General features: G+C 43.3%; 1 protein-coding gene across 1 annotated transcript in view; it reads left to right on the forward strand.

Moving 5' to 3' along the window:
- LOC124274066 (ATP-binding cassette sub-family B member 6-like) overlaps positions 1-17,904 on the forward strand; it is a 38,844-nt gene that overhangs the window by 10,834 nt on the left and 10,106 nt on the right. Inside the window, 15 exon segments of the mRNA XM_046709394.1 lie at positions 143-269; positions 1,527-1,716; positions 2,423-2,551; positions 2,863-2,965; positions 5,433-5,522; positions 6,369-6,490; positions 8,346-8,455; positions 9,661-9,726; positions 10,575-10,789; positions 12,223-12,286; positions 12,889-12,974; positions 14,022-14,079; positions 15,680-15,784; positions 17,346-17,384; positions 17,386-17,420. Coding sequence (XP_046565350.1) covers positions 143-269; positions 1,527-1,716; positions 2,423-2,551; positions 2,863-2,965; positions 5,433-5,522; positions 6,369-6,490; positions 8,346-8,455; positions 9,661-9,726; positions 10,575-10,789; positions 12,223-12,286; positions 12,889-12,974; positions 14,022-14,079; positions 15,680-15,784; positions 17,346-17,384; positions 17,386-17,420 — 1,539 coding nt within the window.

The following is a 17,904-nucleotide window of genomic DNA, read 5'->3' on the forward strand; positions in this document are numbered from 1 at the left end:
TACATGTCTGAGTGAGTGGTATTGGTACCCTGGTTTGATCCCCGAAATGAATACAGTGTTTAAAGCCAATTTCCCTGATCCCATCAGTAGTACTGCTGGAGAAGGGTTAACAGTACTCACACTGATGACCTCTGTGTTGCAGCACAGAGAACTACCTGGAGTTTGGTTTCTGGGTGGTGCGGTATGTCTTCACCCTCACTCTGTTCATCATGGGACTTAAGGCTCCAGGTCTCTCCCACATGAAGTACGACATCCTTGTCAATGATATGGTGAGATATTGCGGAACTGTCAGCTTTAATCTGCTTTGTTGGTTAATGATTAACATGATTGAGACAAAGGTTCCAAGTGGAAATGACAAAAGCTGAAAATGAAGGCTCTTGGCATCTTGCATCTACACCCAAACATGTGTACAATCAAAGGAATCTGTAGACCAAAGTTTCAAATGAATTTGGCACCGAGTTGTTTTAGATAGTTGACATATGATGGGTCCTTCCCTCATTTAGTTTGGTGGGGTCCCTGGTGGTAGGTTGTCTAAGTCTGTGAGGGGCCGTTGGGTAGCCTTGTGCAGTGTGTGAAATAGCCACTACCCCGTGGCTAGTAAAATTTCAGTCGGGCCAGTAAATCTCCACACTGGCCGACTGGCTAGTGAATTTTCATGGGGTCATTTTGTAAATATATCACTCTCTCTGACTTGTTAAGTTATAAATCATGCAAGATCATGGCCTGATAAAAATGTTCATCATATTAGCAGCTTCATATCTTCTTCTCATCTATTTTTTTAAATATTTGGCTTAGTTTCTAAATTTAGAATTTGGGCTAGTGAATTATTTTGTGGGCTAGTGAATTATTTTGTGGGCTAGTAACTTTTAGGCATAGCTAGCCCGTCTAGCTAGTAACATTTGAAACTATTTCGCATGCTGCTTGTGGTTAAAGTGTTAGCTCGTTAACCCAAAGACCCGAGTTCGAATCCCCAGTATGGGTACAATGTATGAAGCATCGTAAAACCCAACTCTCTCTAGGTCCCTGCAATTTACCACACTGAGTTGCACCCCTTGGACATGTAATGTCATATTCCTTGGATCATAGCTTCGAATCTGGGTTCAACCGTTTGTGTTTTTTAGGTTTGTCAGCACTAAAAGTGTACACGACTGTTTCAATATTTGAACAGCTTAGACCTGCATCACTTTGAGGTTTCCGCACATATCAAGCTGATACTGTTAGATAACTGAAGGACTGTGTTAAACAAACCAAACTTGTTCATTATGATCAGATGCAGTCTAAGAAGTTTGTAAAATATTCAAGAGAGGTCCCTGACGATGTAGAAGGGCTTTGGTACATTGTATGGAGCCTATTTCTAGTGCCCCGCCATGATATTGCGTGAATATTGCTAAAAACAGCATAAAACCCAACTCATTCACAAACTAGTTAAGCTCCCTGATAACTATTTGGGACTCAACTATTTTGTAAGAAATTCCAAGTTGTGGTGGTGTTTAAAATCTTTCTTCTGCATTACCATGTGTGTGCAGTCTGGTGGTGGTGTCGGCGGTCAGTCCTCGTCCACCTGGAGCAACATCATGGTGAAGCTGCGGATGATGATCCCGTACTGCTGGCCCAAGGGCAACCTGGTGCTGCAGCTGACTGTGTTTATGTGTCTGTTGATCCTGGCTGGGGGTCGTGTCATCAACGTCTTCGTCCCTCTCTACAGTAAACTAATCAGTGAGTATAACATTCTGGACTGGCATCTTTCAGAACTGTCTGTTCGCAGGATCATCTACTTTCAGTTCCACCTACTCGTCTCTTGTCTTTTGGAAGGGGGAGCTTCCAGGATGTCGCTCCACTTCCATGGAACTCTTTAGCTATTAAACACTCTGTGAAAAATCTAAGATATAATACCTTCAGTTGTGTATTAATTATGTTATGTTTTCTTATGTATGTTTGTATTGGGCCGTGAGCATGCGCTAGGGGGGGACACTTGCGCCATTATAATATACACCATTATCATTACTTCATCTGTAAAGATGAAGTTGCAATCCAAACAGAATAGGTTTTCAGTGAATTGTACAGCTTTTTACTCATTAATAGACATCCTTGTTATATAACTTATAAGCCTGTTGTTTTATTGTTGTTTGAAAAATATATATAGTAGCAACACAGGATCCCAGGACCAAGTGGATATTGAGAGCTTCTATGGATTATTAGTGTGATTTGGATAGTACATTGATGGTCAAGTTCCTGCTGTACTAAATGGTAAATCAGGCAGACTATTCTTTCAGAAAAACAGACGTACACATTGTTTTGAATCATTTCTACCTGGCTGATATCCCTGAGTTTGAAGATGAAATTTGACTTAGTTCAAAGAGAAAAATAAGAATTATAACTGATTCCACTAAATGTCCTGAAAAAGACTTTGTATGGCTTACAGTCAACAGCTTGACGCCCAGTAAAGAAACAAGTGGAGACAACTCTAACTTGACTGCTCCAACCCTGGCCTTCCGGTGGGACTACATCTTGGCGTTTGTGGGACTCAGTTTCCTTAGAGGAGGAGGAGCAGGTAAGGTACTAGCAGTACACAACTAGTGACAATAGTAAGCAACTGGTACCGACAGTGAGATGGCCTGGTGGTTCAGATGCTGCTTAATGTTGCTGATTTCCTGGGTTTGATTCAAGGTGTGATCATTATATGAACTAGTGTTTGTGTACAGGAGATAGGAATGCTTCATTGAGTGAAAGATGAAGTGTGGTTTGAGTATGTGTGAGCAAACTGGTTAATATTCATAATTAGTTGTACTGGTATCAGTATAACATGACATAAATATTCTGTTTATTGATATGTCTCGCTTCAACATTGATATTAAATTGTAGGAACTTCTGGGCTACTTAACAACACTAGATCATTCTTGTGGATCAAGGTACAGCAATTTACCACCCGGAGAGTCCAGGTCAAGCTCTTCAACCACCTGCATCAGTAAGTCCACCACCATCTGTAAGTCCACTCAACATCTGTAAGTCCACTCAACATCTGTAAGTCCACCCTCAATCTGTAATTCCACCCCCATCAGTTAGTCCACCTCCATCAGAAAGTCCACTCCCATCTGAAAACACCCCCCTATCTGTAAGTTCAGGCCCATCTGTAAGTCCACCCAAACTGTAAATCCACCTCCATTAGTAAGTCGACCCCCATCTGTAAGTCCACCCCCATCTGTAAGTCCACCCCCATATGTAAGTCCACCCCTATATGTAAGTCCCCACCATCAGTAAGTCCACCCTCATCTGTAAGTCCACCCCTATCTGTAAGTCCACCTCCATCAGAAAGTCCAACCCCATCTGAAAACACACCCCCATCTGTAAGTTCACGCCCATCTGTAAGTCCACTCAACATCAGTAAGTCCACTCCTGTCTGAAAACCCACCTCCATCAGTAAGTCCACCCCCATCTGTAAGTCCACTCAACATCTGTAAGTCCACACCCATCTGTAAGTCCACCCTCATCTGTAAGTCCACACCCATCTGTAAGTCCACCCCCATATGTAAGTCCACCCACCATCAGCAAGTCCACCCAAACTGTAAGTCCACCTCCAACTAGTAAGTCCACCACCCCCATAGTAAGTCAACCCCCATATGTAAGTCCACCCCCATCTGTAAGTCAACTCAATATCTGTAAGTCCACCCCCATATGTAAGTCCACCCAAACTGTAAGTCAACCTCCATTAGTAAGTCCACCCTCATATGTAAGTCCACCCCTATCTATGAATCAACCCCTGTCTGTAAGTCCACCCTCATATGTAAGTCCACCCCATATGAAAGTCCACCCCCTATCTGTAAGTCCACCCCTATCGGTAAATCCACCCCTATCTTTAAGTTCACACACCATACCTACAATAACTATAAGATCTATCTGAAGAATATCTATCTGTCTATATCTCCATCTGTAAGTCCACCCCTTTCTGTAAGTCCACCTCTATCTGTAAGTCCACCCTCAATCTGTAAGTCTACCCTCCATCTGTAAGTCCACTCTTCATCAGTAAATCCACCTTATCTGTAAATCCACCCATCATCTGTAAGTCCACCCTCCATCTGTAAGTCCACCCTCCATCTGTAAGTCCACCCCATCTGTAAGTCCACCCTCCATCTGTAAATCCACCCACCATCTGTAAGTCCACCCTCCATCTGTAAGTCCACCCCTATCTGTAAGTCCACCCTCCATCTGTAAATCCACCCCATCTGTAAGTCCACCCTCCATCACCCACCATCTGTAAGTCCACCCTCAATCTGTAAGTCCACCCCTATCTGTAGGTCCACCCTCCATCAGTAAATCCACCCCATCTGTAAGTTCACCCCTATCTGTAAGTCCACCCTCCATCTGTAAGTCCACCCCTATCTGTAAATCCACCCACCATCGGTAAATCCACCCCTATCTTTAAGTCCTCCCACCATACCTACAATAACTACAATATCTATCTGAAGATCATCTATCTATCTATCTCTCCATCTGTAAGTCCTACCCCCATCTGTAAGTCCTACCCCCATCTGTAAGTCCACCCCTATCTGTAAGTCCACCCTACATCTGTAAGTCCACCCTCCATCTGTAAGTCCACCCTCCATCTGTAAGTCCACCCTCTATCTGTAAGTCCACTCTTCATCAGTAAATCCACCCTCTATCTGTAAATCCACCCACCATCTGTAAGTCCACCCTCAATCTGTAAGTCCACCCTCCATCTGTAAGTCCAACCCATCTGTAAGTCCACCCTCCATCTGTAAATCCACCCCATCTGTAAGTCCACCCTCCATCTGTAAATCCACCCTCCATCTGTAAGTCCACCCCTAACTGTAAGTCCACCCTCCATCAGTAAATCCACCCCATCTGTAAGTCCACCCTCCATCTGTAAATCCACCCACCATCTGTAAGTCCACCCTCAATCTGTAAGTCCACCCCTATCTGTAAGTTCACCCCTATCTGTAAGTCCACCCTCCATCTGTAAGTCCACCCCTATCTGTAAATCCACCCACCATCGGTAAATCCACCCCTATCTTTAAGTCCTCCCACCATACCTACAATAACTACAAGATCTATCTGAAGATCATCTATCTATCTATCTCTCCATCTGTAAGTCCTACCCCCATCTGTAAGTCCTACCCCCATCTGTAAGTCCACCCTACATCTGTAAGTCCACCCTCCATCTGTAAGTCCACCACCATCTGTAAGTCCACCCCCCATGTGTAAGTCCACCCCCATCTGTAAGTCCACCCACCATACCTACAATAACTACGAGATCTATCTGAAAAATATCCATCTATCTACAGCATAACCCGAGAAAACTCTCATTACCTGAAGTGGACGGTAACGTGTTATTAAATGATTATCTGAGGCAGGGTATTTCATTGTGGTATTGTGAGGTGAGACTGTATCTTACAACACCACTCCCTGTACTGCAGACTGTCACTGCGATGGCATCTACAGCGGAAGACTGGAGAGGTTCTCCGAGTGGTGGACAGAGGCACCAACAGCATCAACAACCTACTCAGGTAGGTAGATCCCATTCTGTGTCAGAGCATCTTTGATGAAGCCTGAAACATCAGCTTTAATGATAAATTGTCACAGTATGGTTCTCATTACGAAACACTATAACATTTATCTTGCCTCGCACATAAATGTCGTTTTTTGATTGGCTGAGTGCTCTTCTATTATTTTCAATGTACCCTGCTTACAAGCGAGGAACATTTTCTATGTACGTATACCCCGCAGGGAATGCCGAACTCATTTGGTACTTCATAGTAGTAGTTCTTTATCTCGAATAACATTGAATCACGTATGATGTATGGAAATTATCGTTGTTTTGCGAATGCAAATCGATGAAAGGGAGATAACTCTAAATTGTTTTTCTTGTCATCTGGTACTCCATACTATGATCCGATACCCGTGCTTCAAACAGTTCAAAATTACCATTGAGGTGTTCGGTAAGATAAATACGTTGTTCACTGGTCCCTCGGGGCCCATGGGTTGATGTACCCTCGATGTTTCTTTATGTTCCCCTCACCCATCAGCCCATGTCCCCCCTCGAGACAGTGAACAAGTTATAATGTTACATTTGGGAGTACACTTTCTCAATGTTTTGAAATATTACATCTGTAACATTTGATCACATTCTATGTGGCATTGGGTATTTATGAAACACTGTACAGCAATCGATAAAATGCATGAAATAGAAAAGTTGAGTTGTGATATGAAACTGAATATATATACTCACCAGCTGTGAGACTGCCTGATTCAGATACCTTGTGACTAAACAAATTGACCCTCTGCCCTTGCTCCTCAACACCCACTTGCACCACCCTGTGCAAGATATCATATTATCTTTCTTCTTGTTGCAGCTACCTCCTCTTCAACATCGTCCCTACCATCGCTGACATCGTGATTGCTATCGTATACTTCATCACAGCTTTCAACTACATCTTTGGGGTCATCGTGTTCCTCTGTATGGCCCTCTTTCTGAGTGAGTGTGTACATCATGCACAAATGTGGTAACAAATTCTCTTTAGTTCAACACATTTCTGATATTTCTATAGGTGAGGTTAGGTGAAATTGGGTTTAACATCGTACTTGAGAATATTTGGCTCATATGACGACGTGTATGCGTGTGTATGTGTATGTGCGGCTGCTTGTACTAGCCCAGACTGAAGCTGGTTTTATAGTGCTAGCCCACTGAGATACCATGCCGCAGTGAAGCATGAATACCCCACTCAGACATTATACTGACTCCGAGCCGACCAGTCCTTGTTGTACCCATTAATGCCGAGCGCCAGGCAGGGACCAACAAGTACCATATTTTAACGTCTTTTGGTATGACGCGGTCGGGGATCAACCCGCAACCTTCCGCTCTCAGGGCGGACGCTCTAACCACTACACCACGGAGGCGGTTTCATATTTCTATAAGTGAATGAGTGAGTGAGAGTGAATGTGATTTTATTGGCACTTGACAGTATTCCAGTTATATCACAGCTTTCCAGCTAAATGTGACAGGAAAACTTCAAGTTTTAGAGGTCCAGACATTACATACTACAGGGGCGGATACAGCTTTATGAGAAAGGGGTTGGGGGTCCACAGTTCAGGTGCACAGTTCATTTTCACCCGTTTTCATGAGACTTTCATTGGTCATTTAATAAACTTTCAGGACTAAAGGGTGGGTGTGCAGCTCTGCACAGGAATTTGGAAACCTTATACTGCTGAGCTGCCCTTTCTTAAAACACCATCAATTTGTTCTGTGTAACATCCGAATATAAATAAGAAACATCTTCACCAAAGAGTATTTGGGATTGAGTATCTGCCAAATGGATTCCATTTAGCATAGAAGGTACAAAAGTTATGACAATCACATGAATAGATAACTCCAAGTCAGTAATGAGTGAAGACACCAGGTGTTGAAGAAATCTAAGCATGTCCTGCTGTTCCCGTAACTCCCACCACCCACAAAGTTTTTTAAAGACATGTTTTTGTTCATTGCCTTGTGGTAATTAAATTACCGGTAAGTCTTGTATGACGTCATGAAGCGGTACTTTTGATGTGCACACAATGCCACACCTCGCTGACAAGAATGTCTCTGCATTACACGTAAATCCACTAAATCTAAATCTCAGCACTGAGATAAATAGCCCCAAATCACTAATGCCACTAATACCAAATTTTATTTTGATAAAATGTTAAGTAAAATTGTTACCATTAGCCCCAACCTCCTCACATCTCGTCGTCTGCTTTCCTAGGTTTCACCCCGTGAAGGTCCGGGTTAAAATGAACCTTCAGTAACCCATGCTTGTCGTAAGAGGCGACTAACGGGATGGGGTGGTCAGACTCGCTGGCTTGGTTGACACATGTCATCAGTTCTCAACTGGGCAGGTCGATGCTCATGATGTTGATAACTGGATTGTCTGGTCCAGACTCGATTATTTACAGACTGCCACCATATAACTGGAATATTGCTGAGTGCGGCGTAAAACTAAACTCCCTCACTCACTCCTAAGTGTCAATACTTACTGCAAAGGGCTGTCGTACATAGTGATATATAGTAACGGATTACGTGATCCACGAACCAAGGTCACGCCACATTGTGTGTGCACACGAATGGGTGATGATTGCAAGTGGCTTCGGTAAACAAACGTTTCATTCATGAGTGGAATATTAGGCATTTTTAATTTGATGGATCAATGGATAAAATAATAAGTGAGTATACAAAATGAAATCGTGCATTTAAAATATGATTTCCGCCGCACTTCCCTAATATACACGAAGCAAGGTTACAAAAGTCTACAACTTGTAAATATTTGCATCCCACAAATGTTTTCCTCCTTGCCCAGCTTACACCTTCCTGATAACCGAATGGAGGACCAAGTTCCTCCGCCTCACCAACAAACTGGACAATGAAGCTAATGCCAAGGCTGTAGACTCCCTGTTGAACTTTGAAACTGTAAGTTGGTGATCGTGTTGGCTTTACTGCTGCTGGCGCTCTGCGTCGCCATTGATGGATCTTGCCATTGAGTTTTGTATTTGGTATCAAAAGATGCTTGATTGAGATTCTGATTGATGGATCTTGCCATTGATGGTTCTCCCCAGTGTGTTATGTATTTGGTATCAAAAGATGCTTGATTGAGATTCTGATTGAAAGGAGTCCTTACTAACAGGGTCTCACTGTGGTCACATGTTGCCAGTCACGGATGTCCCCAGTGAGTTTATGTATTTGGTATCAAAAGATGCTTGATTGAGATTCTCAATTGAAAGGAGTCCTTACTAACAGGGTCTCACTGTGGTCACATGTTGCCAGTCACGGATGTCCCCAGTGAGTTTATGTGGTATCAAAGATGCTTGATTGAGATTCTGATTGAAAGGAGTCCTTACTAACAGGATGTCCCAGTCACGGATGTCCCCAGTGAGTTTATGTATTTGGTATCAAAAGATGCTTGATTGAGATTCTGATTGAAAGGAGTCCTTACTAACAGGGTCTCACTGTGGTCACATGTTGCCAGTCATGGATGTCCCCAGTGAGTTTATGTATTTGGTATCAAAAGATGCTTGATTGAGATTCTGATTGAAAGGAGTCCTTACTAACAGGGTCTCACTGTGGTCACATGTTGCCAGTCACGGATGTCCCCAGTGAGTTTATGTATTTGGTATCAAAAGATGCTTGATTGAGATTCTAATTGAAAGGAGTCCCCAGTGAGTTTATGTATTTGGTATCAAAAGATGCTTGATTACTCCTTACTAACAGGGGTCTCACTGTGGTCACATGTTGCCAGTCATGGATGTCCCCAGTGAGTTTATGTATTTGGTATCAAAAGATGCTTGATTGAGATTCTGATTGAAAGGAGTCCTTACTAACAGGGTCTCACTGTGGTCACATGTTGCCAGTCACGGATGTCCCCAGTGAGTTTATGTATTTGGTATCAAAAGATGCTTGATTGAGATTCACTGAAAGGCGTCCTTACTAACAGGGTCTCACTGTGGTCACATGTCACCAGTAAAGGATATGACCAGCAGGTCTGTGTATCCGATGTCAAAGACACTTGGTTGACAGTTATATTTAATGGAGTCCTTGCGAACAAATTCTCTCTGTTGTTGCATTGTGTTGTAATGACATTACGATGAAGATTTGAGACAATTTTTGATTGGTTACAGGTAAAGTACTATGGGGCTTCAGAGTTTGAAACACAAAGATACGATACAGCCATCAAAGCCTTTCAGGTAAGTCATTGTCCACATAAAACAAATGGGGTTAGATGTTCCTGGGATTCAGTTCCAGTGGCACGCTACCATTGTGACATGACAAGTATTAGTCACAGGGAAAGCAACAACTTGCATTTATTCAGAAATTATACAAGTTAGAGCAGTGTCAATGTAATGGAAGTGGACAAACTTTGTACATTATGCAACTCATGGTGAAATGACATGACTGGGTTTTGAAGAATCGAGAGTTATAATTCTGGAATGCTTTAAGTCTAAAGGGCACACCTCATCATCTCTGTAAGTGCTCTGTGGCACCTTGGAGAAAAATGATACTTCTGCCCTGATAAAACTGATTTAGCTGCCAAAATGTCAGCTTCATGAAGTCTAATTAAACTTAGATGTCTGATCCAAAAACCTGTTGTATCCACCCATAGCTTCAACCCTAAGGTTCAACCCAAAGGTTCAACCCATAGGTTCAACCCATAGGTTCAACTCATATCTATATTTCTAGTCCTTTCCTAGATTAACCTTATTCATGTATAGACTCGTGAAGATTCAGGTTGGAATTGGTCTTCAGTAACCCATACTTGTTGTAAGAGGCGACTAACGGGATCGGGAGATCAGGCTAGCTGACTTGGTTGACACATGTCATGATATCCAAATTGTGTAGATCGATGCTCATGCTGTTGATCACTGGATTGTCTGGTCCAGACTCGATTATTTACAGACCGCCGCCATATAGCTGGAATATTGCTGGGTGCTGCGTAATACTGAACTCACTCACTCACTATTCATGTATATGCATGATCCTTCCATATCATAAGCACCTGACGTATCCACCCATAGGTTCGTTTCTGTATTTCTAGTCCGCTGAGTGGAAGTCCACAGCAAGCCTGAATCTCCTCAACCTGGGACAGAACTTCATCGTGAACATCGGCACTCTGACAGGGTCGTTGCTGTGTGCCTACGCTGTCGTGCACGGTCTCAGCTCACTCCAGCTAACAGTGGGAGACTACGTGCTGTTTGGCACCTACATCGCACAGCTGTATGCTCCCCTCAACTGGCTGGGGACGTACTACAGGTACTGGTGAAGGATTTACTTGTGTCTGTTCAGGGTGGGGGAAGGACTCGGGTGACCTGGTCTTTTAATTATCTTGTGTAGAGTTGTAGCCCTTGGGTATGCCAGGGCCCTGTTCCTCAAAGCGATCGTAGCGCTACGACTGTCGTAAGTCTATGTTAAAGTATGGGAGTTACGATCAACTTAGCGCTACGATCGCTTTGAGGAACGGGGCCCAGGAACCCATGGTGTTCAAAACCTAGCTTGTCCCTATTATTTTTCTTGGTTTGTCAGCAAATCCTTGTCATCTAAGACACTGCTGTTGGCTGAGTTGTGTCCCTTTTGCGTATCAGGAACCTATGAATGTGTGTTCGAAACCTAGTTTGTCCCTAGTATATTTGTTGGTTCATCAGCGCCAAATCCTTTTCATCCTAGACACTGCTGTTGGCTGACTTGTGTCCCTTTTTCATAAACGAAAAAAACCTAGTTTGACCCCATCAATGTCTTTGTTTGTTAGCACCAACCCTGATTCACCAAAGTGGTACACATCTACTAGCTGCTACCTTTAGGGCTTGCCTCCCACATCAGTCTGACACTGTGTACTTATTGTTCAAAGTTTTAGCCAAGCTCAGGGACCGTTCATTATTTATGTCTAGGGTGGGGTGATCATGCTTTTATGGAGACACATGTACAATGTGAACACACACACACACACTACACACACACACACACACACACACACACACACACACACACACACACACACACACACACACTAACAGCACACACACACAGCACACACACACACACTAACACACACACTAACACACACACACACACTATCACTAAGTCTCCCCAGAACAAAATGGGTGACCCCCCTTAAAATCATCTTTCTTGATCCGGAGATGGGGCCCAGTTTTGTGAGGTGATTTGCTGGGCAGAGTTGCGTCTAGGTGTGGCTGACATATAATATGGGATTGAATCCAAGAATAGCCTGGTTGTAGATCTGCAGGGGCGGATACAGCTTTTTTAGAAAGGGAGGTGCACAGTTCATTTTCACCCGTTTTCATGAGAGTTTCAATGGTCATTTAATAAACTTTCAGTACAAAAGGGGTGGTGTGCACGTCTCCACCCCCTGCCTATGATCTGTTTGTCAGCACCGTATACCTGCTTGTTGATTTCAGTGGTAAATGTCCTCATCATATCAAGTTTTATTCCTCATTTAGCTTGCACACAATGATATGACTGAAAAACCATTTAAAGCAATTACACAAAACACACTGATTTTCACTATATTGTGATAGGTCTGTATGATGAACTGGATGGGGTTTGGTCTGTGTGATTAGCTGCAGATGATTGTGATCATGTGATCAGCTTTCATTATACGGTACATATGAGGTACAACACAAGTAGCCACTCCTTCCTACTCACACCCCTGTGTCTATTCTGTGTTTCAGAATGATCCAGCAGGCATTTATCGATATGGAGAACATGTTTGAACTTCTTGAAGAAAATTGTGAGGTTTGTACCCCTGCAGTTTAAGATTGAAGCTTAGTGACGACAATTCTGTGGACATGTATGAAAGTCAACTAGAGTCAGGTGGTCAGCATTGGTCACTTGACTGATGGCCCATCATCATACCCAAACAAATTGTTGACTATCGATCACCAGATTGTCTGGCCCAGACAATTGGATTGTCTGGCCAGACCACTGTCATATAGTTAGAGTGAGTGAGTTTAGTTTTACGCCGCTTTAGCTATATTCCAGCAATGTCATGGTGGGGAAACCAGAAAATGGTTTCACACATTGTACCCATGTGGGGGATTGAACCCAGGTCTTTGGCGTGATGAGTGAAAGCTTTAACCGCAAGGCTACCCCATCATAGCCACTAAATAGCTGGAATATAAGTTTGGTGTTAAACAATAACCAGATGATTGTTCCATTGTTTTGGTGAAAGATGGGAAATGTGATCTGAACCTTCAGTAGAAACAGCAAATTTAACATACCATCGGCTCGCAGTATCGAAACAGGTTGCATAGCTCCAGTCAGGTGTATGGAAAATCACTGTTCATGTATCTGTTGATGGGACATTTCTATAACCATGTTACTGTTTCCATGTCCAGGTGACTGACAAACCCGGTGCCCCAGACCTTGTGTTGAAGGAAGGACAGATTGAGTTCCTCAACGTCAGCTTCCACTACGACCCTGCGTATGTCTACCCTAAATCATCATAATCGTCAGTGTTCTGCTGAGGCAGTGCCTTCAAGCATTTCCCTCTTAAATGTATTTGTGGGCCATAATATTTATGCTAATTTGGACATGGGATGCATTCTTGAAGAATGTTTTTTTTATATGATATGGGCAATAGGTTTATTTTGTATTGAAATAGAAGTCACTTACTGTCTCAAAATATTTACATAGAATGTAAATGTCCAGAATACATAGTGCCTTTCCAGAAAGTCAAATGTAACATCTGTTACATTTGGGATTAATCTTCCTCAGTAAAGTACAGATTCTTGGACATGTTAAAGTTGAGTCCTATCCGGGATTCGAACCCACACTCAGAGTCAGGCCCTAATCACCAGCATAGTTAGCAATCTAACCCACTCAGCCACCAGGGATTCTTGCATGCTACAATGTCATAATATGTTGTCTGGTCGATAGTATCCTGCTCTTGGTATTAACCACTGATCTTCCTGACTGTTATTTCCAGCATAACAATAATACTCAGTTCGAATCCCCACATGGGCACAATGTGTGAAGCCCATTTCTGGTGTCCCCCGACGTGATGTTGCTGGAATATTGCTAAAAGCGGCGTAAAACCAAACTCAGTCAGTCAGTCATTTGTTCATATTGTGAATCTCGGTTCCTCTTCAGGAGGCAAGTCTGTCCTCTTGCATATTTATCGTAGTCCAGTGAACACTTTGATAAATTTGCTAGTGGACACTCTTGCCTCGAGAACAGTGAGTGAGTGACTTTAGTTTTACACTGCTTTTAGCACTATTTTAGCAATATCATGGTGGGGGACACCAGAAATCGGCTTCACACATTGTACCCATTTGGGGAATTGAAGCGGATCTTTGGTGTGCCAAGCAAATATTTTAACCACTTGGGGACGACTCCACTCCCCTCTGGAGAAGATTTCAGTTGTACAGCAGTATAATTGAACTCGTGATCTATGACTGTACTCATATTTAAATCATAACTTTTACATCTTCCTCCTGAAGCTCACCTGTATTTCTGTTTGCTATTTCAGGAAGCAGATACTGAAAAACATCAGTTTCACTGTACCACCAGGACAAACGTTTGCTTTGGTGAGAGTGCACTGCAGATACCAGCTTCTTGAATGCTATTATTACGTCTGAAACTCTAATCCTTCCCGAAATACTGTTTGAGTAAACAATATGTTTAAAAACATCTATTTTTATGCAATGTGAAGATTTTTGAAAGGTAATTAAGACAAGTGTTTTCAGCTCACCTGAAATATATAATTGAATTGCATGCTTGTTAATGGTTGAAAAATGTTTAATTAATTGTGTTCCATACTCTCCCTCTCTTTGTCCTAACATGGAAGATAAAAAATATCCAACCTCAACAAAGTCACTCACATCAACAAACTCCTACATCCATCCATCATCCATCCCCGCTGTACATCCAACCAATTCCACACCCATTGACACTTACATCCCTGCATCCATTCACCCTTCCACGCAATCACCCATCCACTCACTCACTTGCTAATTCACCTACTCACCAATCACCCATTCATTGACTCACTTGCTAATTCACCTGCTCACCAATCACCCATCCACACACTGAGTTGCTAATTCACCTACTCACCAATCACCCATCCATTCACTCACTTGCTAATTCACCTGCTCACCAATCCACTCATTCACTTGCTAATTCCCCTACTCACCAATCACCCATTCATTCACTCACTTGCTAATTCCCCTACTCACCAATCACCCATTCATTCACTCATGTGCTTATTCACCTACTCACCAATCAGTAATCCATTCACTCATGTGCTAATTCACCTACTCACCAATCACCCATCCATTCACTCATGTGCTAATTCACCTACTCACCAATCACCCATCCATTCACTCATGTGCTAATTCACCTACTAACCAATCACCCATCCATACACTCATGTGCTAATTCACCTACTCACCAATCACCCATCCATTCACTCACTTGCTAATTCACCTACTCACCAATCACCCATCCATTCACTCACTTGCTAATTCACCTACCCACCAAACACCCATCCATTCACTCACTTGCTAATTCACCTACCCACCAATCACCCATCCTCTCATTCACTTGCTAATTCACCTACCCACCAATCACCCATCCATTCACGCACTTGGTAATTTACGTACTCACCAATCACCCATCCATTCACCAATCAGTCCATCTTTATAGCCACTTTCCCATCCAGCCCCACCCACTCACCCATTTCACTCACCCTTTCACCCACCTTCTCACCACCTGCTCACCCACCTACTCACCCACCTACCCACCCACCCTGCTCACCATCAGGAAGCCACCCACCTGCCCACCCACCTATCACCCACCTAGAGACCCAAGCGCTCCGCAACCTACCACCACCCGATGACCCACCTACTTCACCCACCTGCTCACCCACCTGGGTACCCATGTGTGCCCACCACCCACCCACCTGTCCCCTCTGATATTGCTGGAATATTGCTCACCCGACCGCTAAACCCAAACTCTGTCACCCACCTGCACTCACCCACCTCTCACCCACCCACTCATCTGTCGATCAGTACACCTTTCTGCTCACTCAGCCATCCATCCATATCCATCCTCCCTCTCTGTTAATATAACCACCAGCCCACTCAGCCACTCCCCCTCTGACTGACCGTTATGTGTCTCTGTGTTTAGGTGGGCCACACAGGGAGTGGAAAGAGCACAGTAATCCGGCTGCTGTTCCGCTTCTATGACGTCAACAAGGGAACTGTGTTTATAGATGGCCAGGATGTATCACAGGTAGACTCATGTGTTTATAGATGGCCAGGATGTATCACAGGTAGACTCATGTGTTTATAGATGGCCAGGATGTATCACAGGTAGACTCATGTGTTTATAGATGTGTGTGATAGATGATGGCCAGGATGTATCACAGGTAGACTGACATGTGTTTATAGATGGCCAGGATGTATCACAGGTAGACTCATGTGTGTTTATAGATGGCCAGGATGTATCACAGGTAGACTCATGTGTTGATAGATGGCCAGGATGTATCACAGGTAGACTGACATGTGTTTATAGATGGCCAGGATGTATCACAGGTAGACTCATGTGTTGATAGATGGCCAGGATGTATCACAGGTAGATTGACATGTGTTTATAGATGGCCAGGATGTATCACAGGTAGACTCATGTGTTGATAGATGGCCAGGATGTATCACAGGTAGACTGACATGTGTTTATAGATGGCCAGGATGTATCACAGGTAGACTGACATGTGTTTATAGATGGCCAGGATGTATCACAGGTAGACTGACATGTGTTTATAGATGGCCAGGATGTATCACAGGTAGACTCATGTGTTGATAGATGGCCAGGATGTATCACAGGTAGATTGACATGTGTTTATAGATGGCCAGGATGTATCACAGGTAGACTCATGTGTTGATAGATGGCCAGGATGTATCACAGGTAGATTGACATGTGTTTATAGATGGCCAGGATGTATCACAGGTAGGTACTCATGTGTTGATAGATGATAGATGGCCAGGATGTATCACAGGTAGATGACATGTGTTTATAGATGGCCAGGATGTATCACAGGTAGACTCATGTGTTGATAGATGGCCAGGATGTATCCAGGATGTATCATCAGGTAGATTGACATGTGTTTATAGATGGCCAGGATAGACTATCACAGGTAGACTGACATGTGTTGATAGATGGCCAGGATGTATCACAGGTAGATTGACATGTGTTTATAGATGGCCAGGATGTATCACAGGTAGACTCATGTGTTGATAGATGGCCAGGATGGCCAGGATGTATCACAGGTAGACTGACATGTGTTTATAGATGGCCAGGATGTATCACAGGTAGACTCATGTGTTGATAGATGGCCAGGATGTATCACAGGTAGATTGACATGTGTTTATAGATGGCCAGGATGTATCACAGGTAGATTGACATGTGTTTATAGATGGCCAGGATGTATCACAGGTAGACTCATGTGTTTATAGATGGCCAGGATATATCACAGGTAGACTGACATGTGTTTATAGATGGCCAGGATATATCACAGGTAGACTGACATGTGTTTATAGATGGCCAGGATATATCACAGGTAGACTGACATGTGTTTATAGATGGCCAGGATATATCACAGGTAGACTGACATGTGTTTATAGATGGCCAGGATATATCACAGGTAGACTCACGTGTTTATAGATGACCAGGATATATCACAGGTAGACTCACATGTGTTTATAGATGGCCAGAATATGTCACAGGTACACAGGGTACGGATTGAAGATGAATACCAGAATCCCTCAGTGATACAGAGATTGTTTACATCTTGCAGGTGACCCAGGGGTCATTGAGGAAGCAAATAGGCGTGGTCCCCCCAGGACACCGTGCTGTTTAACAATGACATCAAGTACGTATTTGCACATAGCTGCTGCAGGTGAAACTGGATGAAAGGGAGACATTTATTGAAAATGTTGCATGATTATTTAACATGTTTTACTTTTGATTCAGTAAATCCTATATTACTTGCATCTGGGGCCCGTGAAGATCTGGGTTAGAACTGGTCTTCAATAACCCATGTTTGTTGTAAGAGAAGACTAACGGGTTCAGGTGGTCAGGCTCGCTGACTTGGTTGACACATATCATTGTATCTCAATTGCGTAGATTGATGCTCATGATGTTGATCACTGGATTGTCTGGTCCAGACTCGATTATTTACAGACCCCCTCCACATAGCTGGAATATTGCTGAGTGTGGCGTTAAACAACAAACCAAGAACCAAGCAAACTTGTATCTGGACACACACACACAGAATTAAAACCTTTCAGAATATATGCATGATACTACTTGAGCTTGTCCAGACTAGTAGGAACAGTCACATACAGATGTGTGCA

Source organism: Haliotis rubra, unplaced genomic scaffold, assembly GCF_003918875.1.
Source record: "Haliotis rubra isolate DU_JTF1 unplaced genomic scaffold, ASM391887v1 Scf104, whole genome shotgun sequence".
NCBI classification, from domain to species: domain Eukaryota; kingdom Metazoa; phylum Mollusca; class Gastropoda; order Lepetellida; family Haliotidae; genus Haliotis; species Haliotis rubra.